The 26,678-nt window shown below is 43.6% G+C and overlaps 1 protein-coding gene across 18 annotated transcripts in view; it reads right to left on the bottom strand.

The window, feature by feature from the left end:
• Positions 1 to 26,678, bottom strand: part of ctbp1 (C-terminal binding protein 1) — a 414,171-nt gene that overhangs the window by 47,094 nt on the left and 340,399 nt on the right. For all 18 annotated transcript variants that reach the window (XR_013578151.1, XM_078553464.1, XM_078553510.1 and 15 more), the window contains one exon: positions 22,719 to 22,873. Coding sequence is in view for 17 of the 18 variants with exons in the window: in XM_078553464.1 (XP_078409590.1) it covers positions 22,719 to 22,873 (155 nt within the window). In the remaining variant the exon portion in view is untranslated. The remainder of the gene's footprint in view (positions 1 to 22,718; positions 22,874 to 26,678) is intronic.

Below are 26,678 nucleotides of genomic sequence, written 5' to 3'. Positions count from 1 at the left end.
TGTCCATTGCAGCTTATTGGCAGCATCAGCAAGTTTTGAAATTTTACTGTCTTCCAATATCCAAGTCATTTAAATATATCAAAAAAATCAGTAGTCCTTGTACGGACCCTTCAGGAACACCACAGCCTACCAGCTTCCAATCTGAAAAACAACCATTTACCATGTCTCACTGTTTCCTGTCCTTAAATCAATTTTTCATCCGTCCTGACACTGGCCCTCCTATTCCATGAGTCCCAATTTTGCTATCCACCATTTTATGTGGCATCTTGTCAACGCTTTCTTAAAATTCATATAGACAACAACCATTGCATTCTCTTCATCAACCCTTTCTGTTACCTTGGGCGGGATCTTCCGAACCTGCCCGCCGCCAGGGTCTTCTGATCCCGCCCGCAACGGGGCCAGAAAATCCCGGCCCTTGTCAAAAATTCAATTTGGTTATTCAAACACGATCTGCCTTTTAACAATCCAGGCTGACTCTCCTTAATTCACTCAAACCTTTCCAAATGCCTGTTGGATTTTTTTTCTCACCTGAGACTGGATGTCGGACAGCCACTCTGACAACGTAGAGGCAATGAAATGTGTCGAGATAGATGGTGGTGAGGTAGAGCTGGGCATTAACAGGATACACGTGGAGCCTGACGTTGGGTTTTAAGATGACATCGTTGAGGGGCAGCATACAAACGTGAAATAGGGGGGGCTAGAGAAGAATTGTTGGGGGAACTCAATAGGCCATCATTTGGGGAAGTGAGTGGGGAGGGGGTTGTCACAACCAGAGAAGCCACTGCAGAAGATTCTTCAGCTATGAGTGTATAAGTAAGAGTGGAACCAGGTAAGAAGAGGCATTGGTGGAGAATGGTGTGATATGTTTTGATAAATTTAAATGGCTTGGAAGGCTGAAAACAGGTTAAGAGGATGAGGGGTGGTACACCATGGTTTCAGTCAAAGAGAATGTCACGTAATTTTAAATAGGGCCATTTCAGTGCCGTGGCAAGGATGGTAACCTGATTGGAGAGGTTCAAACATGGAGTTGTGAAAAAGATAGGCACAGGTTCAGTTGGCCACAGCATGGTCTGGAACATGAGGGGAAAGGAAATGTTTGCAAAAGTAGAATTAAACATGCTAATTCTTTCAAATGATGATTGGTGTGGTGTTGACACTTCATCATAGTTGACAGTGAACTTCAGCTATACACTCGCAGTTACAGTAAATACAAAGGAGGAACATTAACATGAAAAGCAAGAAAGGAATTCAGAAACATTGAGCATATTCCATTTGTGCCAAGAATAAAAATGACAATATTCACTATAACCTGCATTAAGTCCCTGAAACAAAATGTTCAATATAAATTCAGTGTACCAATATCTTGCAGAGTCATGGGGAAAGAAAAGGAGTAAAAAAGAATGAGGCAGTGGATGTATTTCTGTCAGTATTTATTCAAAATGTAAGTATTTATCTTTTTGATAACTCCTTCACAAGGGCAAGTTTATTTGTATAATTTTGGACATTGTCTGGATAACACTGATGTGTATGTACACTCAAGTAGGATTACACTGATGGGATAAAATACCTGCTACCAGAGAGTGTCAGCATCTATAACACCTTCACCAGGAGAATAGGAAAGAAGAAATTTGGTAGGAAAAATCTACAGGCAGCTTAATATTAATCCCCACCCTTATTGGGCTTGGGTAGGCTTATAATGGAATTGAGATTAAAATATGGGAAGTGCAACCCCAATCTGTCACACATGCGCTCGAAGCCTCTTTTCACGGTGCTGGAAACTGGCATGTCCAAGTGTCTCACTGTGGAGAAGTGGGACACAATTAACATATTTAAATCAAGCCCTCGCAGTGCAATTTTTGGAGCCCAATTTAAAATTTATTGCTGCTTCTGACTTTCCCAAGAGTCAGCAGCAAAAGGGAGGCAAAAGCTATCAGCTCCAAGAGGCAAGTGTCTTTTTCAATGCATCTAATAGGTCAGGGGTGCTTCTCCTGCCCCCTTAAGAAATCTTTAAGCTTCCACAGTTCTAATTACATCTCCTCTCTTTCGTCCCACCCAAGGCCCAATGTCCTCGCCCTTTCAGCCATGTCTATTCGCCCCCACAGCCAAGTTTGCTCAGCCCCACGCTGTGATGTCCGAACACTACCCTTCGCTGCTACATCCGATCATGCCCCCCCACCAATGACTGATCACCCATCCCGCTAAACAACCGCGATATCCAATCCTCCTCCACCACCACCCCCACCTCAGCCACAATGTCCGATCACCACCCCACCCCACCCCTATAGCTGGGACCTGTGCCCAGGCTGCAGGCTCCTGCCACTGGCTTTCTCCCTCACCCAGCAGCCAACTTGTCAGTTTGACCAACTGACGGACAGGAAACAGATGAAAAAGATGTTAATGTGGTCCTGGTCTCATTAGAATCTTCAGCCACTACTGCACCTTCCTCACCTTCCAGTAAATATGAGCATTTTCAGTGAAGTATTAGTTCAAGAACAAAAAACTAGTTTTCCACACTAGAACATTAATTTTATAGTTTTAGGGCTCAAGTAAATTGAGAGTTTGAAGTGATTAAACTCACTACCTGCTATCAGCACATTCTTTCTTGTAATAAATATTTTAAGATTCATTGTCATTTGGTCTACATGCAAATTCCAAACATGAAAGATTGCGATTCCAAGTGTACTAACAAAAACAAAATTATTCCAAGTGCAGCCAAAGTAGATAAAGGAATCTGAATGGAGCTTATTGGCTCATACTGGTCTCAGACAACTGAAAACCAATATAGCTAGAAAGGACAAGTGGAACTTTAAAAAAATATAAAGGACATGCATACACACATATTCACTATAATTTCATAATAAAATAGCGACTATTAATATCACAAAATGTAATGCGACAGGAGTGCTGCGACACCTTTAACACCGAAACTGTACTTTTACTGCAGAGATGCTTTATGCTGCAGTAATACAGTCAGTACCTCTGCTTCAGCAACTTTTGATATGTTACGGATGTACAATCTGGAGTTTCATTGTCTCTTCCCACTAACTTAGAAGGTGCTTAGAAATAGAACGTTTTGGAATGCTGTGCATATAACTGTGTCATCCAGAAACACACAGTTGACATTTATATGCTCAGTACAATATATAGTAACTTCAATGTAAAACCACTTCCAACTGAGCTCACTACAACGTTTCTATTGTATTATTAAAATTGTCAGCATTATAATGCATGTTTAGCAACAATACAGTGCACAAGACTGAATGGCAGTGACATAAAACACGAATTGCAATGGCATCATCAAAGAGCATGCTTGCAAGGTGCTTTTAGGCGTTACTATCATACTGCAGTTTGCATCATTTGCCAATCAGGAAAGCTGGCAAGTGAGCTTTATTATCCAGTCTTTGGCAGTCTCCCACTGCGGTAGCACTTCATTTTCAGTCAGCATGTTTTCTACCCAGCTATGGCAAGTCAAGATGGGAAACTAGATATGTGGAAAATTGCAAACACAAACCCAGAAACAGGTATCTTTAGCTCCTATTTACACATGGGGAAAACAGAACTATTGTAGGCACTGAAGACTCAAATGCATCTCAACCTTTGAAAATACAACTACACTTATCATACGTCACAGAATCACAGTGCAGAAGAGGCCCTTCGGCCCATCAAGTCTGCATCAACACGTGAGAAACACCTGACCTACCCTACATAATCCCATTTACCAGCACTTGGCCCATAGCCTTGAATGTTATGATGTGCCAAGTGCTCATCCAGGTGCTTTTTAAAGGACGCGAGGCAACCCGCCTCCACCACCCTCTCAAGTAACGCATTCCAGGCCATCACCACCCTCTGGGTAAAAATGGTTTTTCCTCACATCCCCCCTAAAACTCCTGCCCCTCACCTTGAACTTGTGTCCCCTCGTGATTGACTCTTCAACTAAGGGGAACAGCTGCTCCCTATCCACCCTGTCCATGCCCCTCATAATCTTGTACACCTCAATCAGATCGCCCCTCAGTCTTCTCTGCTCCAACGAAAACAACCCAAGTCTATCCAACCTCTCTTCATAACTTAAATGTTTCATCCCAGGCAACATCCTGGTGAATCTCCTCTGCACCCCCTCCAGTGCTATCACATCCTTCCTATAATGTGGCGACCAGAACTACAAACAGTACTCCAGCTGCGGTCTCACCAAGGTTCTATACAACTCCAACATGACCTCCCTGCTTTTGTAATCTATGCCTCGATTGATAAAGGCAAGTGTCCCATATGCCTTTTTCACCACCCCACTAACATGCCCCTCTGCCTTCAGAGATCTATGGACACACGCGCCAAGGTCCCTTTGTTCCTCAGAACTTCCCAGTGTCATGCTGTTCATTGAATACTTCCTAGTGTCATGCTGTTCATTGAATACTTCCTTGTCAAATTATTCCTTCCAAAGTGTGTCACCTCACACTTTTCAGGGTTAAATTCCATCTGCCACTTATCTGCCCATTTGACCATCCCATCTATATCTTCCTGTAGCCCAAGACACTCAACCTCATTGTTAACCACCCGGCCAATCTTTGTGACATCCGCAAACTCACTAATCCTATCCCCCACATAGTCATCTATGTCATTTATATAAATGACAAATAATAGGGGACCCAGCAGAGATCCCTGTGGTATGCCACTGGACACTGGCTTCCAGTCACTAAAGCATCTTTCTGTCATCACCCTCTGCCTCCTACAACTAAGCCAATTTTGAATCCACCTTATCAAATTACCCTGTATCCCATATGCATTAGCCTTCTTTATAAGTCTCCCATGTGGGACCTTGTCAAAGGCTTTGCTGAAATCCACATAAACTACATCAACTACACTACCCTCATCTACACACCTGGTCACCTCCTCAAAAAATTCAATCAAATTTGTTAGGCATGACCTCCCTCTGACAAAGCCATGCTGACTATCCCTGATCAAACCTTGCCTCTCCAAGTGGAGATAGATTCTCTCCTTCAGAATTCTCTCCAATAGTTTCCCTACCACTGACGTGAGACTCACTGGTCTGTAGTTCCCTGGCTTATCTCTACAACCCTTCTTAAATAGCAGAACCACATTAGCTGTTCTCCAGTCCTCTGGCACCTCCCCCACGGCCAGAGATGAATTAAAAATTTGGTCAGAGCCCCTGCGATCTCCTCCCTTGCCTCCCTCAGCAGTCTGGGACACAAATCATCTGGACCTGGATATTTGTCCACTTTTAAGCCTCCCAACACCTTGTCACTCCCTGAATCAATTTTCTCAAGAACCTCGCAGTCTCCCCGAGTTCGATACCTTCATCCTCATTCTCTTGGATGAAGACAGATGTGAAGTATTCATTCAACACTCTGAGTGTCGTCCAAATCCATTTGTAATTTGCTATACAATGCATTGTAAAAGGATAGATGCAAGAAGAAAAACTTCCAAGCTTTCAAAGCTGTACAAGTCTTTATATATATTGTATATATATATATATATATATATATATATATATATATATATATATATAAATAAAATCTGGCTGTATTTTTATGCTAATTGAGGATAATAAAGTACATCTGAATTTTGAATATTAAGAAATTTAAATATCTAAAATCAGGAGAGACAAGTTTGAAAGATGCAATAAATAGGTCATTGCAAAAATGATGAGCTTGCTGAAGCTAATGGATTCAAAAGAATAATACAAGATGCTGGAAATCTGAAATAAAAATGGAAAACGCTGCAAATACTCAGCAGATCTGGCAGCATCTGTGGAGAGAGAAACAGAGTTAACATTCAGGTCAATACCCTTTCAACTCTTATTATTCTTTCTTCAGGTGGGAAAAAAAACTCTGCCATTATGGACTGGATTTTACCAGCCTTTTGGAGGTGGGGAGGCCTCAGAAAACGCCGATGGAGAATGTTTGGGGGGGGTAGTCTGATGTCTTCCCGCTGTCACAGGATATTGTCCAAGGCGGGAAGAGCAGTTTTGTGGCTGCTCGCCAACCCAAGAAGATGGCCAATTATTTAATTAATTGGCTATTCAACGGCCTCTTCCTACCCCCCCCGCCCCTGCTGGTGCCGGAATGAGGCCTCTGCCACATGGGGAGACCGCCAGGTTCATCAAGACAGCCTTCCATTATGGCCACTCCATGGCCTGTGAAGACATCTCCTAGAGGCAACACGCACCCCCCACCACCACCCGTGACTCCCACGTCGTCACCAAAGGGTTTCGATCATCGGGGCCTGCCTGCATCCAGGCCCTCAGCACATATTAAAAAGCTTATCCGGCGTTAGAAGGCATCACAACATGGCCACCTCTACAGGTAGCACTACCAAGGCTGCCATGCTGCTGACCCTCTGATTGGTCCAGCAGCTCTGAGAGATAGGTTGCTGTCTTTAATTTGAAGGCGGTTCCAGCAGCGGCCTCTTAATTGATTGTCGCAGGTAAAATCCTGCGAGGGTCCCACTGTCATCTTTCGGTCCCGGAGGTGGGACTTCCTAGCTCATGGCAAAATTCAGTCCTATGTCTGCAAAATAACTAGAGTTCTATCTATGGAAAGCATGCAAGTGCAGAAGCAAAGGCTGGTGTTTGTCACATTCACCTTATTCTTTCCTCCCTTCCCCCCACCTTTTCCTGCCTGTGCTTAAAACCTGCGACATCTCTAGCTTTTTCCAGATCTGACTGAAGATCAACCACCCACAACGTTAATTCTGTTTCTCTCCCCACAGATGCTACCGAACCTACTGAGTATTCCCAACATTTCCTGCTTTTATTTCAGATTTCCAGCATCCACAATTTTAAATCAAATCTGACAGGTTACCAGGTAAAATGCTCATTATAAGGCAACGTACCATCATGTTTCTGTTTGGATTCTAATTAACTGTACCAGCCAATCTATCAGATTATTTGAAAATAAAAAATGCTCCAAAAAACTCAGCAGGTTAGGCTGTATCTGTGGTGAGAGAGAAACAGAGGTTAACATTTCAGGTCTGTGGCCTTTCACCAGAACTGATTATTTACTTCATTTCAAACTCTATCCACTCTTCGTAAAAGCTATATTTTTTTAATCCAAGCTTTCAGTCACTTCTTCTAACACGGCTTGATATCTGCTGCACTTACTTATTTACTTTCCGGCCCCAATGTATAGCACTGGAGGATTTGTGTGTGGTTAAGGTGCTTTACAGTTTCAAGTTGTAGCCACACAACTATCAGAGATTGCGTTAAAATGAGAAACTTGCGCAATACAATTAGGCACATTGGGCTAGGAATCAGACATTGCATTTTCCGGTGCAAAACCCACACAATGAGGGCCAATTTCCTGCAGCACTGCCCTGCGCACAATCTGCGCCAGGTGGACAGGCAATACCATATCGTCACCGGCACCTACCCGAATCCAGCACAGGTCGACTATCCATTATCCGCAAACCTCAGGGAGGATCATGTTTCGGATTTTGGTTTTCGGATGCTGCATATAGGATTATGCCAATTTACATTACAACAGCGGAAAAGTAAGATGTATCACTGAATAATAAATACAGGGTGCCTGTAATGAGTTCCCACCCATGGCACCATTCTGCAATTCTCCTTGGAGGAGAAGGTTCACAGTGTCGATGTGCAGATAACTGGATTTCCCGCACTAAAATTCAGGTGCAGTTGGAGAGGTTCGTATTAGCTCAGGTCAAGGAATTCCTGCGGTAAAGGTCAATGAGGTTCAAAAAAAAAAGTGCTGTTTTTGGGTGTGTTTGATTTTTGGATTTATGGATAAAGGACATTCAACCTGAATTAGGCCTGTCACATATGTAAATGAGGCACCTGATACCAACTGCAGGAATATGTTCAAGCCTTGCACCAAGTGACCTGCAAACCAATCAGCACCCTTTCCTCCTCTAGTATAAATTGTTGTGATCTTTTGAAATTTTGCATTCTTGCCTTTGTCTTGATGAGTGCAAATGAAAAGCTTCAACAACATGCCTCTCTTTTCAGCAAAACTGGAGGAACCTTGCACTCAATAGGCTGGCAATAGGCAAAACAGCCTCAGAGCCCATGTGCTGCAGTAGCCACTGCAGCCTAAGCAAAGACAACCACCAAAGATTTAAAAGTTTAATTTTTTTTTTAAAATTCATTCACGGGGTGTGGGCTTCGTTGGCTGGGCCAGCATTTATTGCCCATCCCTAGTTGCCCTCGAGAAGGTGGTGGTGAGCTGCCTTCTTCAACCGCTGCAGTCCATGTGGTGTAGGTACACTCACAGTGCTGTTAGGAAGGGAGTTCCAGGATTTTGACCCAGCGACAGTGAAGGAATGGTGATATATTTCCAAGTCAGGATGGTGAGTGGCTCGGAGGGGAACTTCCAGGTAATGGTGTGCCCATCTGTCTGTTGCCCTAATCCTTCTAGATGGTTGTGGTCATGGGTTTGGAAGGTGCTGTCTATGGGGCCTCTGTGAATTCCTGAAGTGCATCTTGTAGATGGTACACACTGCTGCTACTGTGCTTCGGTGGTGGAGGGAGTGAATGTTTGTGGATGTGGAGCCAATCAAACGGGCCGCTTTGTCCTGGACGGTGTCCAGCTTCTTCAGTGTTGTGGGAACTGCACTCATCCAGGGAAGTGGTGAGTATTCCATCACACTCCTGACTTATGCCTTGTAGACAGGCTTTGGGGAGTCAGGAGGTGAGTTACTCGTTGTATGATTCCTAGCCTCTGACCTGCTCTTGTAGCCCAGTTCAGTTTCTGGCCAATGGTAACCGCCAGGATGTTGATAGTGGGGGATTCAGTGATGATAATGCCATTGAACATCAAGGGGCGATGGTTGGATTTCTCTTGTTGGAGATGGTCATTGACTGGCACTTGTGTGGCGTGAATATTACTTGCCACTTGTCAGCCCAAGCCTGGATACTGTTCAGGTCTTGCTGCATTTGGACATGGACTGCTTCAGTATCTGAGGAGTCGCGAATGGTGCTGAACATTGTGCAATCATCAATCATCAGCGACAATACTGCTAGGCCACCGCCTCCTCATCTAAAAAGTCACATTCCTGTGGAGCCAGGAGGATCAGTTATCAACAAATGCTGTCAGCCCCTTCCTGCTGTCCTTCCATCCCACTCTCACGATTTACCTCAAATTAAAAGTTTTACAATGGACCGCCTGCCTCTTGAACCACCACGTGTACTGGCATTCCGTCCAATTTTTTTTTTTTGCTGTTCTTTCATGAGTCGTGTGTGTCACTGGCAAGGCCAGAATTTGTTGCCCAACCCTCGTTGCTCTTGAAACTGAGTGGCTTGCTAGGCCATTTCAGAGGCCGGTTAAAAATCAACCATGTTGCTGTGGGTCTGGAGTCACATGTAGGCCAGACCAGGTAAGGATGGCATATTTCCCTCCCTAAAGGTCACTGGTGAACCAGATGGGTTTCATGGTGACAATTACTGAGACTGGCTTTATATTCCAGATTAACTGAATTTAATTCCACCAGCTGCCGTGGTGGGATTTGGACCTATGTTCCCACAGGATTAGCCTGGGTCTCTGGATTCCTAGTCCAGCGACATTTCCAACACGCTATCAGCTCCCCTATAATTATTACAAATCATTATAAATTATTACAACCAGACCGGAGACCAAACTTCAGGTGGACCTCGGGCCTTCCGGTTGGAGCATACATCAGAATATGGGCCATAGCCAATTTTTACTCCATTCTTTTCCTTTCATTCCATGAGAGTAAGAGCAGAATCATCACCACCCACCCCTCATAAACAGTCGGCAAAGGTTTCTTCTTTTTAAGCATGTTATTGCACTTGTACATTTGACAGATCAAAAGCAATCTTCGCCCACTGTGTACTTTGTCTCTTCCCATTTGCTAGATTTTCATAAAGGCAGAATCAATTTTCTACAGAGATGCTTTCCATAAAGTTGGCAGGGATGTGTATTGACTATGAAGGTAACAAATTATTCCACCAGTCTTTTTTTTCCATTTCTCCAGCTGAGGTGGCTGAATGAGCAATGTGCATTCACACACAATGGAAGGCATTCATGGAATTATTGCTTTCTTACCATCTGCACTTTAATTTATCAGCACTAACAGAAAGAACAAAGGGTGTGAGCCATTATTGCAGTAACAGTATCTTATAGTACAGAGTCGTGGTTTTGAATCCACATGGGTCTTATCAGAAAACGTTACAAAGCACTTTATGATTCATAAAATAAATTTGCAGTTTTAAAAATGTTACAAACGACAAAATTTATCTTTCAAAAAGTACCATATTCATAACTGGCATTAATAGAAGTAAAAATACAAACCCAAATATATTATGCAGTATATGGGGGATGATATTAATATTAACAATGCATGTCAACCACAACATAGGAATTCAACTAATATTAAAAGGAAATGTTTTTACCATGCTTCACATGTTCCCCTCAACAGAAAGCATCTACAAAATCTTAACACGGGCAGACAAGGGGCTATTTTCAGGGCTGCTCGACTTACCCAATATGTTGTGCATTAGTGTAATGCAGGCTGAACAGGAATGTCCTCTTCTCCTTGTGGGATGACACTTAACTTTCCTCTACAAAATCAGGCAGTGTCATAGAGTCATAACGGGACAGGAGAAGGCCACTCAGCCCATCAAATCCATGCCAGCTCTCTGTAAAGCAATCCAGTCAGTCCCATTCTCTACTCCATCCCTTTAGCCCTGAAGCGCCTGTACAATTTCCTTTTGAAATCATTCTTCATCTCCTTTTCCATCACCCTCGTAGGCAGCGAGGTCTAGGGTACTACCACAGATTGAATAAATAAGTTCTTCCTCAGATTTAAGGTTCTGGTCAAGGGATACAGGGAGGAATCTGTGTCTCCTAGTCCTTGTACCATCAACTAATGGGAACAGCTTTAGTTTGTCTACTATGTCCAAATCTGTCCAAACCCCATATCAAACCTCCCCTCAATCTTCTTTGCTTCAAGGAGATCAACACAGCTTTTCTAGCCTCATCCTTGGAATCATTCTGGTCAATCTCTGCAACCTGTCAAGGGCCCTCACATCTTTCTTAAAGAGTGGTGACCAGAACTAGATGCAGTAGTCCAGTTGGGGTCTAACGTATAACATACCGTAAATTGCCGCTTATTACTCGACCCGGTGTTTAAAATGACACCATTTTTCCAGCCCCAAAAATCATGATTTTGTATACACTCAGCATATAAGTGCACGCCCCTCTTTTCAGCCACGATATGCGATACTCACATTGGTGGTTAGCCTCAATTTTTCTCACCCCGATACCTTATAACTGGCCACAAGGGATCATGCAGGCATTACGGGCTTGCGAAGACACTCGTGAGTTTCAGACATGCCCACTTTACCAATGACATTTCAAAATGGCGACCACTCACACCCATCCTAGCAGCTCACTTTTATACTTCGCATATAAGTCGACCGTTTTTGGAGGGACTTTACAAGGCTTCAAAAGTCGAATTATATGCCGACATCTACGCTAGCCTTTATATTCAATACTTCTATTTATGAAGCCCAGGATAGCATATGCTTTGCTAACCACTCTCTCACTATGTATTGCCACTTTCAAAGATCTAGCATATGAACCCTCAAGTCCCTTTGACCCTACACACTTTAGAATGAGTGGAATTTAATGCCAATTAATGGGCATTTGAGGGCCTCACCCTGCTGCTGCTGCTAGTATTTTACCAGTGGCAGAGGTGGAGGGGAGGGAAACTCGCACCATGTGGCGAGGCTGCCTGGTATATACTGACGGCCTGACTGCAGACTCGTGGTGAGGAGGACCCACCTGATCAGGCACTCTGTGCTCTACTGAGGGCCCCCTGAGCAGCAAGCATGCCCCTGCTATGACAGCCTCCCTGCTCTCCGCATTGATCTCCCAACCACTTTCAGGGCCTGCCTGACCGGCCTCAGTGAGCCTGCCACACTCCTCTCTCCCTAGGGCCTCCATGAATGGCTGCTGCTCTTTTGGGCCTGTTGCAGTCCTAGCTGTGGCCACTGCCCTTGCTGGGTGCTGCTGGGACTTAAGAGCTACCCATCATCTTATTTGACAGTAGCTTTTGCAGGGTGGTTCTTTATCTTCAAAAGCCTGATAACTCCGGCAGCAAACTGGAAGCAGAGATGAAGAGTGATTTCACAACGAAATTGTACAGGCGCTTGAGGGCTACAGGGATGGAGCGCGGAATGGGACTGACCGGACTGCTCTACAGAAAGTTGGCATTTAATTTCGTCGGGGCTTTTGGAACCGGCAGCCGCAGGGTTGTCATCAGCCAATGAAATCTATATTGCCTCTCCCCATTCCTTCTGTCAAAATGCATACCTCATGCTTGTCTATTAAATTCAATCAGCCTCACTGTTTGCCATACCTCCAGTTTTGGTAGCACTGGCAAGTTTTGAAATTTTACTCTGTATTCAAACATCCAAGTCATTTATAGATAACAAAAAACAATGGTTCCAGCACTGAACCCTGGGGAGCACCACTGCTCACCATCCTTCAGTCTGAAAAGTAACCATTTACTATGACTTGCTGTTTCCTGTCCTTAAGTTAATGTTTTTACCGAAGCTGACACTGTCCTTTCTATTCCATGAACCTCAATTTTCTTAACCGCCTTTTATGTGGTACTTTGTCAAATGATTTCTAAACTATCATAAAGACAACATCCGCTGCATTCCCTTCATCAACCTTCAATGTCCCATTCACCACCACCACCATCCTTGGGTATATCCTGTCCCACCGACAGGACTGTCCCACTAGAGGTGGAAGCTCAGTGGTATACAGTAGGGAGGAAGTAGCCCCTGTGAGTCCTCAACACTTACTCTGGACCTCATGAAGTTTCATGGCATCAATTCAAAATTGGGAAAGGAAACCAAAAAGCTGGTTCCCATTTACCTAGCCCACCACTCCCCTCCCCTCCGCTGATGAATCGGTACTCCTCCATGCTGAACATCATGGATGAAGCACTGAACGTGGCAAGAGCACAGAATGCACTCTGGGTGGCGGGGAGGGAACAACTTCAAGGCTATAGGCCCTGACAACGTTCCTGCAATAGTACTGATGACTTGTGCTACAGAACTAGTGGCGCCCCCAGCAAAGCTGTTCCAGTACAACTAAAACACTGACATCTACCCAGCAATCTGGAAAACTGCCCAGGTATGCCCTGTACACAAAAAACAGGACAAATCCAACCTGGCCATTTACCGCCCCATCAGTCGACTTGCGATCGTCAGTAATGTCTTTAGTTAGGGGAGCTGACAGGCGTTTCTGCGGCCGTCAATGTGACTCCAGGATGGTTTGTTGCCTCCCTGGTGCTAGGGTCAAGGATGTCCTGGGACACTGGAACTGGCTCTGGGGGAGATGGCACCTGTAGAAGCCGGAGGGGTTGCATCCGAACAGAGCTGGGACTGAGTTCCTTGCGAGTCTTTTTGCCAGTGCTACTGGGGAGGGTTTAAACTAACTCAGCAGGGGTGTGGGAACCAGGAGAGAATATTAGAAAGTAATACCAGGGAGCACGGAATGTTGGGAGAGGCAGATAGCACTAAAATAGAGAATAGTGTTAGTTGATGGAGTTGGAGTAAGGGAGCAAGTAATGAAGTCTAAGTCAGGGTTACACAGCATGTATGTGAATGCACGGAGTATAGTTAATAAAATTAGGGAGTGACAGGCACAGATTGCCTTGTGGGATTATGATGTTGTGGTGATAACGGAGATCTGGCTTGAGGAAGGGCAGGTCTGGGTGTTAAATATTCTTGGTTGCAAAGTGTTCAGAAAAGATAGGAAAGGGGGGGAAAAAGGAGGAGGGGTGGTGTTTTTGGTTAAGGGGAGTATTGCAGTACTGGAGAAAGAGGATGTGTCAGAGGATTCAAGGGTAAAATCGATTTGGCTAGAGCTAAGGAATAAGAAGGGTGCAATTACATTGCTCGGTATAATATATGGACCACCAGCTAGTGGGAAGGATATAGAGGAACAGATCTGCAAGGAAATTATAGAGAGAGGTGTATACGTCGTGGAGTAGTTATAATGGAGGACTTTAATTACCCGTATATTGACTGGGATAGTGGTAGTGTAAGGGGCAGTGAGGGACAAGCATTCCTAGATTGTGTTCAGGGGAATTTTCTACAGCAGTATGTGCCCTGTCGAACAAGAAAGGCGGCACTGCTAGACTTGGTTCTTGGGAATGAGGTGGGCCAAGTAGATCAAGTAACAATAGGGGAACATTTGGAGGACCGTGATCATTGTATCATAAGGTTTAGGATGACGGTGGAAAGTGACATTGGTCAATCCGGAGTAAGAATAATCAACTGGCAGAGAGCGGACTTCAATGGGGCAATAGCGGAGCTGGGCCAGACAGACTGGAGCCAAAGGTTGGCAGAAAAAACAGTAGCTGAGCAATGGGCTACCTTCAAAGAGGAGGTAGTTCGGGCACAGCCAAGGTAGGTTCCCTCAAAAGGGAAGGGTAGGGCAAACAAATCCAGAGCTCCCTGGATGACAAAGGAGGTAGAAATTAAGTTAAAGAAGAAAAAGTGTGCTTATGACAGGTGTCAGGTAGGAAATACAATTGAGAAACAAGCTGAATACAGAAGGTTCGGAAGAGATGTGGAAAAAGCAAATACGAGAAGCAAAGAGGGATTATCAAAGAAGACTGGCAGCTAACTTAAAAGGAAATCCCAAAGTATTCTATAAGCTATTAATTACTATTAATAGTAATGCATGGTAAAAGGAGGAGTAGGGCTGATTAGGGACCAAAAAGGAGATTTACACATGGAGGCAAGAGGCATGAATACTTTGTATCTGTCTTTACCTACGAGGCAGATGCTGCCCAGGCCATGGTGACAGACGAGGAAAGTCAGTTGCTAGGAGGGTTTCAAATTGACAAGGAAGAGGTATTGGATAAGCTGTCGGTACTTAAAGTTGATAAGGCACCGAGACCGGATGAGATACATCCAAGAATATCGAAGAAAGTGAGGGTGGAAATTGCAGAGGCACTGGCAATACTCTTTCAATGTTCCCTGGATTCGGGGAGGTGCCGGAGGACTGGATAATTGCAAACAATACGCACTTGTCCAAAAAAGATTGTAAAGATCTGCCCTGCAATTACAGACCAGTCAGTTTAACTTCGGAGGTGGGAAAACTTCTAGAAACAATTATTCGAGATAGAATTAATAGTCATATGGAAAACTGTGGATTGATTTGGAGGAGTCAGCATGGATTTGTTAAAGGAAAAACGTGTCCAACTAATTTGCTGGAGTTTTTTGAAGATAGTTGATGAGGGCAAGGCCATTAATGTGGTGTATATGGACTTCCTAAAGGCATTTGATACAGTGCCACACAACAGACTTGTGAGCAAAGTTATAGGTCATGGAATAAGAGCAGTAGCAATATGGATACAAAATTGGCTAAGGGATAGGAAACAGAGTAATGATTAATGGGTATTTTTCAGGCTGGAAGGTTTGTAGTGGAGTTCCCCAGAGGTCGGTATTGGGACCCTTGCTTCTTGGTGCAGGAGTCAATTTCAAAGTTTGCAGATGATACAAAACTTGGGGAGAACTGTAAACTATGAGGAGGACAGTGTAGAACTTCAAAAAGGACATTGACACATTGGCAGAGTGGGCAAATAGGTGGCAGATGAAGCTCAATGCGGAGAAGTGTAAGGTGATACACTTTGGTACAAAGAACATGGAGAGGCAGTATAAAATAAATGATACTATTCTAAAGGGTGTGCAGGAGCAGAGACACCTGGGTGCATATGTACAAAAGTCATTAAAGGTGGCAGGACAGATAGAAAGAGCTGTTTCTAAAGCATACAATATTCTGGGTTTCATTAATAGTTACAACAGCAGGGAAGTTTTGACAAGCTTATATAAGACACTAGTTAGACCTCAGCTGGAGTACTGTGTACAGTTCTGGGGGCCACACTATAGGAAGGATGTGAATGCACCGGGGAAAATGCAGAAGAGGTTTACGAGAATGGTTCCAGGGATGAGACGTTTCAATTATAAGGAAAGATTGAAGAAGTTGGGACTGTTTTCCTTGGAGAGGAGAAGGCTAAGAGGAGTTGTTCTGTTGAAGGGTCATTCGGACTCGAAACGTTAACTGTGTTCCTCTCCGCAAATGCTGCCAGACCTGCTGAGTTTTTCCAGGTATTTTTGTTTTTGTTTTGGATTTCCAGCATCCGCAGTTTTTTGCTTTTATCTTAGGCTAAGAGGAGACTTGATAGAAGTTTTCAAAATCATGAGGGGTCTGGACAGAGTAGATAGGGAGAAACTGTTCCTGCTCGTAAACGGATCGAGAACCAGAGGGCACAGTTTTAAAGTGTTTTGCAAAAGAAGCAAATGCGAGGTGAGAAAAAACTTTTTCACGCAGGGAGTAGTTAAAGTTTGGAATGCACTGCCTGGAAGTGTGGTGGAGGCAGGTTCAACTGAGGCATTCAAGAGGGCATTGGATGATTATTTAAATAGAAACAACGTGCAGGGTTACGGGGAAAAGGCAGGAGATTAGCATGAAGTTAAGATGCTCAGAGAATCGGTGCAGACACGATGGGGAGGATGGCCTCCTTCTGCACCGTAACAATCCTATGATTCTGAAATAACGGAAGGGGTCGTCCACAGTGCTATCAAGCAGCACTTACTCAGAAGTAACCTGCTCACTGATGCTCAGTTTGAGTTCTGCCAAGGCCACTCAGCTCCTGACCTCATTCAGCCTTGGACCAAGCATGGACAAAAGGGCTGAACTCCATAGTGATTGCATTTGACATCAAGGCAGCATTTCACCGAGTGTGGCATCAAGAATCCCTAGCAAAACCTGAATCAATAGAAATCGAGGGGAGAACTGCAATCCAACCATCTCCCCTTGATGTTCAATGGCATGACCATCACCGAATTCCCCCACAATCAACATCCTGGGGGTTACATTCACCAGAACCTGAACTGGAGTGTGATGAAATATTCTCCACTGCCTGGATGGGTGCAGCTCCAACAACGCTCAAGCTGAACACCATCCAGGACAAACAGCCCACTTGATTGGCATTCCATCCACCACCTTCAACATTCACTCCCTTCACCACCAACATACAATGGCAGCAGTGTGTACCATCTACAAGATGCACTACAGTAACTCATCAATGTTCCTTAGACAGCACCTTCTAAACCCACCGCTTTGAAGGACAAGGGCAGCAGATGCATGGGAACACCGTCACCTGCAAGATCCCCTCCAAGTCACACACCATCCTGCTTGGAACTATATTGCCATTCCTTCACTGTGGCTATGTCAAAATCCTGGAACTCCCTTCCTAACAGTGCTGAGAGTGTTCCTACAGCACATGGACTGTAGTAGTTCAAGAAGGCAGCTCATTGTCACTTTCTAAAGGGCAACTATGGATGGGCAATAAATGCTGGCCTAGTCAGTGATGCCTACATGTCATGAAAGAATAATAAACTTTCTCTGTTACCTCATCAAAAAAATTCAATTAGATTAGTCAAGTACGATCTTCATTTTACAAATCTGTGTTGGCTTTCCTTGGTTAACTTAAACATCTCCAAGTGCCTGTTGATTTTTTCCCTGATTATTTTTTTCTAAAACCTTAACCACCACTGATGTTAAGCTGACTGGGCCTGTAGTTACGAGGGATGTGAATACAGTCTGGCTTGAATCAGGATGTCATATTTGCCTGATCTCTAATCCTCTGGCACCTCTCCCATATCTAGGGAAGATTAAAAGATTATGGCAAGCCCTTTTGCTATTTCCACCATCATTTTCTTTAGCAGCCTGGGTTGCAAGTCATCTGGACCAGGTGACTTATTCACTCTAAGCTTAGCCAGCCTTTCCAGTATCTCCTGTCTCTCAATTGTCACCCCAACTATTACCACTACCATCTCCGCCTCTACTGATATTCTGTCAGCATCATCTTCCTTATAAACAACAATATAGAGTGCTGATTAAGTATTCTAGCCTTGCCCTGCACCTCTAATCATTTATCACACTCTTGGTCCTAATATTGCCCCAAGACTATTCACATTTCAGTGTAAGATTTTTGGGTTCATAGGAACATAGAAAATAGGAGCAAGAGTAGACCATTCAGCCCCTTGAACCTGCTTTTGCCATTCAATGAGATCATGGCTGATCTTTCTAACTCAATGCCATTTTCCTGCACTGTCCCCATATCCCTTGATTTCTTTACTTACTAGAAATCTATCGATCTCTGTCATGAACGTACTCAATGACTGAACCTCCACAGTTGTCTGAGGTAGAGAATTCCAAAGATTTACCACTCTCTGGGTGAAGGAATTCCTTTTCATCTCAGTCCTAAACAGCCTACTCTTTATTCTGAGACTGTCCCCCCTGGTTCTAGGCCACCCCTCCTCCCCCAGCCAGGGGAAACATACTTCCTGCATCTACCCTGTCGAACCCTGTAAGAATTCTAAAGGGGGAGGGCAAACAGACAGGGGTCATGGTACATATTGGTACCAATGACATAGGTAGATGCAAGCAGAATTCAGGGAGCAAGGAAGCAGATTAAAAAAACAGGACCTCAAAGGTAATAATCTCTCGATTACTTCGGTGCCATGCGCTCGTGAGTATAGAAGTACAAGGTTAGTCCAGATGAACGCGTGGCTGGAGTGAAGGTGCAAGAGGGAGGACTTTAGATTTCTTGGACATTGGGACCATTTCTGGGGGTGGTGGGACCTGTACAAGATGGATGGGTTGCACCTGAACTGGAATGGGACCAACATCCTTGCAGGGAGGTTTGCTAGTGCTGTTGGGGAGGGTTTAAATTGAACTTGGCTGGGGGGTGGGATCCTGAGAGAAGGTTCAGCAGGGGGAGGTACACAGCCAAAATTAGAAGAGAGAGCAAGTGAGTCTGGGAAGCATAGAAATTATAGGCCAGTTAAGGCACAAGGGATTTTAACAAGGTTGGATGGTATTTATTTTAATGCAAGGAGTCTGACGAATAAGGCGGACGAGTTGAGGGCACAAATTAACACATGGAAGTATGATGTCATTGCTGTCACAGAGACATGGTTGAGAGAAGGGCAGGATTGGCAGCTCAATATCCCAGGATATAGGGTCTTCAGGCGAGGCAGGGAAGGAGGTAAAAGAGAAGGGGGTATCGCAATATTGATCAAGGAATCAATTACAGCAGTAAGGAGGGATGACATCTTAGATGGCTCCTCAAATGAAGCCATATGGGTAGAACTTAAAAACAAAAAAGGAACAATCACATTGCTGGGAGTGTAGTACAGGCCCCCAAACTGTCAGAGAGAAATAGAAGAGCAGATATGTAGGCAAATTTCAGAAAAGTGTAAAAAATAATAGGGTAGTAATAGTGGGGGATTTCAACTTCCCCAATATTAACCAGGTTAGTCATAGTGCGATAGGTTTAGAGGGAGCGGAATTCTTAAAATGCATCCAAGAGAACTTTTTAAGCCAGTAAGTAGAAGGTCCTACAAAAGAGGGGCGGTTCTGGACTTAATTTTAGGGAATGAAGTCAGGCAAGTGGTAGAGGTATCAGTGGGGCAGCATTTTGCAGATAGCGATCATAACTCCGTTAGATTCAAAGTTGTTATGTAAAAGGACAAGGATGGGCCAGAAATCAGAGTTCTAAATTGGGGGAAGGCCAATTTTAATAATTGTTCCTTTTTTGTTTTTAAGTTCTACCCATATGGCTTCATTTGAGGAGCCATCTAAGATGTGATTTGCCCAGAGTGGACTGGGAGCAGCTACTTATAGGTAAATCTGCGACAGGGTAGTGGGACTCATTCAAGAAGGAAATAGGGAGAATACAGGGCCAACATATTCCAGTAAAGATAAAGGGTGGGACCAACAAATCCAGGGAACCCTGGATGTCATGGGATATACAGGATTGGATAAAGAGAAAAAGGGAGGCTTAAATTTGGCAGGTAAAATAAAGGAAAATCCAAAGTTATTTTACAAGTACATTAAGAGAAAGAGGATAACTAGGGAAAGAGTAGGGCCCATTAAAGACCATAGAGGTAATTTGTGTATGGAGCCAGATGACGTAGGTAGGGTTCTAAACGAATACTGTGTCGCGTTCACAAGTGAGAGGGGCGACATGGGTATGGAAATCAGACAGAAGGACTGTGATATAATTAAAGAAATTAGCATAGAAAGGGAGGAGGTTCTTAGTGGTCTGGCAGGCTTAAAAGTAGATAAATCTCCAGGCCTGGATAAAGCGTATTCCAGGCTGTTGAGTGAGGCAAGGGAGGAGATAGCAGAGGCGCTGGCAATAATTTTCGATACCTCTCTGGCTACTGGAGAGGTGCCAGAGGACTGGAGGACAGCCAATGTGGTACCGTTATTCAAGAAGGGAGGAAGGGATAAACCAGGGAACTACAGGCCAGTCAGTCTAACCTCAGTGGTGGGGAAACTATTGGAAGCAATTTTGAGGGTCAGAATTAACCTACACTTGGAGAGGCAGGGATTAATCAAGAACAGTCAGCATGGTTTTGTTAAGGGGAGGTCATGTCTGACCAATTTGATTGAATTTTTCGAAGAGGTGACCAGGTGTGTAGATGAGGGCACTGCATTTGACATGGCCTACTTGGACTTCAGCAAGGCTTTTGATAAGGTCCTGCATGGGAGACTAATAATGAAGGCCCGTGGGATCCAAGGCAATTTGGCAAATTGGATCCATGACTCTTCTCATAGGACAATCCCGCTATCCTAGAAATCAGTCTGGTGAAACTTTGTTGCACTCCCTCTAAGTCAAGTATATCCTTCCTTAGGTATGGAGACCAAAACTGCACACAGTACGCCAGGTGCGGTCTAATCAAGGTTCTACACAACTAAGCAAGACTTTGCCACTCCTGCACTCAAATCTTCTTGCAATAAAGGCCAACATACCATTTGCCTTCCTAATTGCTTGCTGCACCTGCATGCTAGCTTTTAGTGGCTCACAAGCAAGGACACCCAGGTCCCTTTGGACATCAACACTTCCATAATCTCTCACCATTTTAAAAAATACTCTGCATTTCTGTTTTTCCTCCCAAAGCGGATAACTTCATATTGTTTCACATTACATTCCATCTGCCATGTTCCTGCCCACTCACTTAGCCTGTTTAAGTCCACTTGAAGCCTCTTTGCATCCTCCTCACAACTCACATTCCCACCTAGTTTTGTGTCATCAACAAACTTGGAATTAGTACATTTGATCCCAACATCCAAATGATTGATGTAGATTGTGAATTTATGTTCCCATTTATGTTATCTGCCATTCTATTCTCTCTTTGCCAGTCTTATTTCCCTCTTCACTTCTTTCAACCTACTGCATTTGGCCTGACTCTTGCTTGAAGAATTCACCTGACATGCATCATACATCGTTTTTTGTTTCACCATATTTGGAACCCTGACATTGGTTCCCCTACCTTCACACAAGGTCCTGCTTTTAACTTTCTCCCTAGCTCTTGAAATCTGACTGCAATACATGTCTCTCTCTATGTTGTTGGCACCTTCATGTACCACAATTTCTGGCTCACTCCCTTCCTACTGCACCCTCTCTGTGATGTCCTTTACCTGGGTACCGGGGAGGCAACACACCATACGAGACTAGCATTGTAGCACTGTGGGTGTACCTACATCACATGCACTGCTGCGGTTCCAGGAGATGGCTCACCACCACCTTCTCAAGGGCAATTAGAGAATGGCAAGAAATGCTGGCCGGGCCAGCGACACCCACATCCTGCGAATGAATGTTTTAACAACAAGTCTCAGCTTCCCATCCATGATCTTAAAAATAAATCAGTATTCCCCCTTTTAGAATCTAATTAATAATTTGCTTAAACCATTAATTTGAATTAGTAGGTGCATGTCCCCATCCTACATCTCCGAGCTACAGAATGCATGAGCCACAGGGCTGCATTTGGCTCACAAAACTGCAACAAGGAACCAACAAATTTGGCAAACCTCTTTGAGTAAGTTAAATATTTCATCAAAATGAACAGGCTTTCCTGCCGACAGCCACTTGTGTGTCTTTTCAAATTGCCTCATTTTAGATTTTATTCTCCATGATTTGTAAAGCTGGGATTTTCTTCAAGCAATATTAATTCTTGCACTTATACTGGAAACTTAGCCAATGGGGACTGAGCTTTGAATTACTGTAGTCATTTTTTTCTTACATTTCATTTAACAAAACGTTATTGATTTAATTCCGAACAGCTCTTATCCAAACCACAATTACATTGTATTAAAAAGCCATTAAAGGTGGAGTTGGAGCACCCAAACTTTCAAAATAAAGAAATTAAATGCTATAAACAATTATAATTAGCATTACTTTTTTTTAAGCTTTTACTACTTCAACTGCGCATGTTGTTATAATCAGGTGGATTTGCCTAACGGCGTTACTGAGCTCAATTACTAAGGAACTGAATTTTTAATATAAAAATACATGGTCTCAAACCGAAAGATGATTCAGCAACAGGTACAGGCATGATAGGTCAAATGACCTCATTCTGTGCTGTACAATTAATTACATGATCAATTGTGTCGGTTAATTGTGCATCTTCACAGGCTCAGGCTCAAGTAACTCTGCCAAACCAATACCTGAGATGCCAACAGCGCTCGATGCTTAAGCAAAATCTTGAATGGGTAGAGCAAAACGTAAACGTTACATTTAAATTATAATTTTTGAATGGCAAGGCAACCTAATTATCACACATACATACATTAAAATACTGTCAGCAAATATTAAAGGATTTTAAACTTAGATATTCTTGTGCTCACCTTTTCGTGAATCTCCTGTGTGGATTGTGCATCACAGAAAGCCACTGTAGCGACATCTTTTAGAATGGGCATTTCTACGGTGCAGTCTCGGCCATCCAGCAGTGCCACCAGGGGGCGTGGATGCATGGGGCCATTCATAATAGGAGGACGAATGCCTAGAGTCAAAAAGGAAACAGAAAAACTTGCTTAAGGTTTTATGACATCAGTACTTAACTTTATTTCCATCTGCTATGCAAATCATATCCCAAAATTTCTTGGCAGACTGCTTATCAAAGTGCAAGGAAAGCCTCACCAACCTAAGTACAGAGAAGAGGAATGTTACTATGGCTCTTGTAGGAATTCTGAACCTTTTGTGGAACTTATGTCTGCACTTTTCAGTTCAAAAGACATTCAGCTGCGTATGCAAGTGGTCAGCAGAAAGGGTTAACTATTCAACCCAGAGATTAAGGAAAGTTCAACCTATTAAAGTTATTTATTTTCAGAGCCTAATAAACACTGAAGATGTAGCTAAAGTCAGAAAACACAATCTGAGCCAAAAAGAATAATGAACAGTTACATACTGTGGCCAATTGAATTATAAAGTGCAAACTGCATCTAAAGATCCACTTAAACTGACTAAGTAGTTCTTACAACAGGAGCAGCTAACTCTTTCTTTAGCCAGTGACTCAGTTTGTGCTGTTGTAAACAGGGCACATAGCCAACCAGCACATGGTGCACCAAGGAGTGGTAGGTGGAGCATTTTCAGCTGCGATGCCTCTACAGAGCAAATTCCAAACACAAACTGTGCCACCAAAAAGCGGAGAGGAGAAGACTGTTACCACAGAGGAGGGAGGAAAGATCAGAAGGCAAGTCTCCCAGGGCTTACTTGCGTACTTCCTGTGGCTAGTTACATAACAGCATTCTACAAACTTATGTACACTTTCTGTAAGCAAACTTAGTCACTAGTTTAAAAAGTCTACAGTAAAGCTCTGAATTTATTTATTCATCGCCCTATCAGATTCTGAAGAAAGGTGGCCCAGTATTTTGTTACATAGGCCATCTTACTCAAGCTTGATCAATTTAATGAAAAAGCTGTGCTTACAATGGAAACCACAATTGGATGTTTTTTGGTGACGTGGAGGGGGTCGGGTAGAACTCACACATGTCCCATTCAGAGGAACCAAAAGAATCACTGCCTGCAAATTCCTACCCTAGTCAGATTTTTAATATTTTAAAAAAGCTGTGAGATAAAGAAAAAATAGAAATATTAAATAGAAATAAGTAGAAAATACGGGAAAGCTGAGCCAGTCAATCATGTTAGGGTGAGACCTGAAAATCTTTTTCTTGCAGATGCCAGTCAACTGGGATCACCAGTTGATCCCAGACCTGAAGAGAATGCGGCATGAGGAAAGATTGTCCGTACTGGCTCCTTCTAAGAATTATCCAATTAGTCGGATGCCCGTGCACTTTCATTTTAGCCTTGCAATTATTATTCCCTCACAAGCATACATTCTTTTGAAAACTACCACCGAATTAGTTTCCACCACCCTCTCAGACAGTGCTGTGTATATTTTCCCTCAAGGACTTTTGACAATCTTGCACCATATTTACAGTGAGAGATGGGAAGAACCCTCTCAGAAATCCTGGCACATGTCTGCAGTGCAACATCAGCTGATTACACAATCTCTGAAGTGAACACTTCTCAGAGAAAGAACCAGGGAACAAGGAATCTCAATTGGCTCTGAAAGCAGCACTCAAAGCAAACTTTACCAGGTTCTAAAAAAAAATTATTCTTCACCTTTTTAAATAATGAAAACAATGCCATAGAGTCTTGTCCCCTACATGAAAGGAATTCACAAAGAGGTCAGTCTGCCCATCGACTCTGTGCTGGCTCTTTGAAAGAACGATCCAATTAGTCTGTGCTTCCCCCACAGTCCTGTGCATTTCTCCTTTTGAAGTATTTATCCACTTTCCTTTCGAAAGTTAGCATCAACTCTGCTTCCATCACCCTTTCAGGTAGTGCTTTTCAGATCTTAACAACTCCTCGTGTTAAAAAAAATGCGTCCCCTCATCACTCCTTTTAACCTTATTAAATGTTGTCTTTTTGTGTCACTACTTAGCATTATTAAGGTAGTTGGATTCTCAGAGGCAGGTACAGTTGCACATATGTGCCATGGAAAGGGGGTGAAATTGCCTGGGAAAGTGGGTACCGCAGGTACATGCTGCAAATTTCTTAGCTGCATACATTGGCCACCGGTCAAACAACCGTCTTGATTTTTAAATTCTCACCTTGCTTTCGTATCCCTCCATGGCCTCGCTCCTCCCAATCTCTATAATCCCCTCCAGTCCCACAACCCATCAAGATATTTGCACTTCTCTAATTCTGACCTCTTTTGCATCCCTAATTTTAATTGTTCCATCATCGGTGGTTGTGCCTTCAGCTGCCTCAGCCCCAAGTTCTGGAATACCTTCCCCGCACCTCTCTGCCTCTCTACTTCACTTCTTTGCTACCTCACTTTCCTCCTCTAAGACAATCCTTAAAACCTACCTCTTTGACCAAGCTTTTGGTCATCTGACCTAATATCTCCTTACGTGGCTCGGTGTCATATGTCATTTTATAATGCTCCGGTGAAGCATCTTGGAACGTTTCATTACGTTAAAGGAGATAGATAAATAGAAGTTGTTGTTATAAACTGACAATGAAGTGCCAAGCAAAGAGTGAGTTGGTTCACGTTAATTTGCAAACAGGCAAGTTTTGTTGAAAGATGCTTCCTCAATTATGACTTTACATGTTGATCATAGCAGAATCACTGTTATTGACAATTATTGGTGAAAATTTTATCCAGCAATTCTACTCCTAACGCTTGCACCTACTGGAGAAGCAGCCATGCATTTCAAACTTTAAAATGCCCAGCACAACTTCCTCTGCCAGGATGATTTGCTTTAAATACTTTTACCGCTTTCTAATTTTGTCTAAATTCATCGGCTACTACGTAAAACAGAAAGCTCCCCATTTTCTAGGCAAAATGGTGGGCAAGCTTTTTTCTGAAAAATTTGCATGTAGATCTATTTTCTCCTCACTGTGCAACAGTGACCCGAGGGTCCTGCTGGCTTATTCTCAGGCTTATGACAAGGTCGCACTTTATCAGGCAGGCAAGAGTGGGCCAGTGATAATTTGCTCCCTGAATTTTTCCACGTCCCTTTTGCACATTCACAGCTAGGGTTGCCAACTCTGGCTGGACAGATTTCAGGAGATGTCACATGACCTCCTACCTTTGCCTACTCCTCTCCCAGACTTCTGCTGTTGGTGTCTTAGCTAGGTTGAGAGCAGCGAAGCCCAGGGCTGCCCCATTCCCTGAGGCCCAGGCATTCGCCCGATTTCAGGCTGAGGACCGCTGCATCCAGCGAAGATACCCAAAACAATCCCCATGTCCTACAGGAGCAGAGGCCTTAATCCAACTCTGGGGGCTGCCATCTTTACGGAAATAGAACCTTCGCTCTGCGAACGTCCAGCGGACAAAAGTCCTGGCTGCCTGCCAACCCCGTCCACTCATTCACTCTATCCATACCCATTCACATGGCACAACTGCCTATCCTAAATCTCCCGGATTACTTCTAATGGTCACCAGGAGATCGATGCCGATTCCGGTAGACTCCTGGCCATTCTCGAGGGGCTGGCAACCCTATGCACAGCAGGGGGCTGCAATCCGAAGGAATGGGAGCCCCTATGCACATTTGGTCACTTCTTAGTCCAACACAACTAAAGCTGCCAATTCCTTCATGAAAATCATTAAAAATGATTGGATGATTGTTAATTTGAGACTCAGATATCTTTTTCTAAAAAGTGCAACATTGAACAATTAGCCCTCTCACAATTTTTACCTGGAAATCACCAACTTGTACTAATTAGCATTCATCTTTCAACTGGGAATGAGCATGTTTTCAATTCTAAAAACTGGTTGTGGAAACCAGTATATGGAA

This window comes from Cetorhinus maximus, chromosome 1 (assembly GCF_964194155.1).
Source record: "Cetorhinus maximus chromosome 1, sCetMax3.hap1.1, whole genome shotgun sequence".
Taxonomy (NCBI): domain Eukaryota; kingdom Metazoa; phylum Chordata; class Chondrichthyes; order Lamniformes; family Cetorhinidae; genus Cetorhinus; species Cetorhinus maximus.
This window is presented reverse-complemented; position numbering and strand designations above follow the sequence as displayed.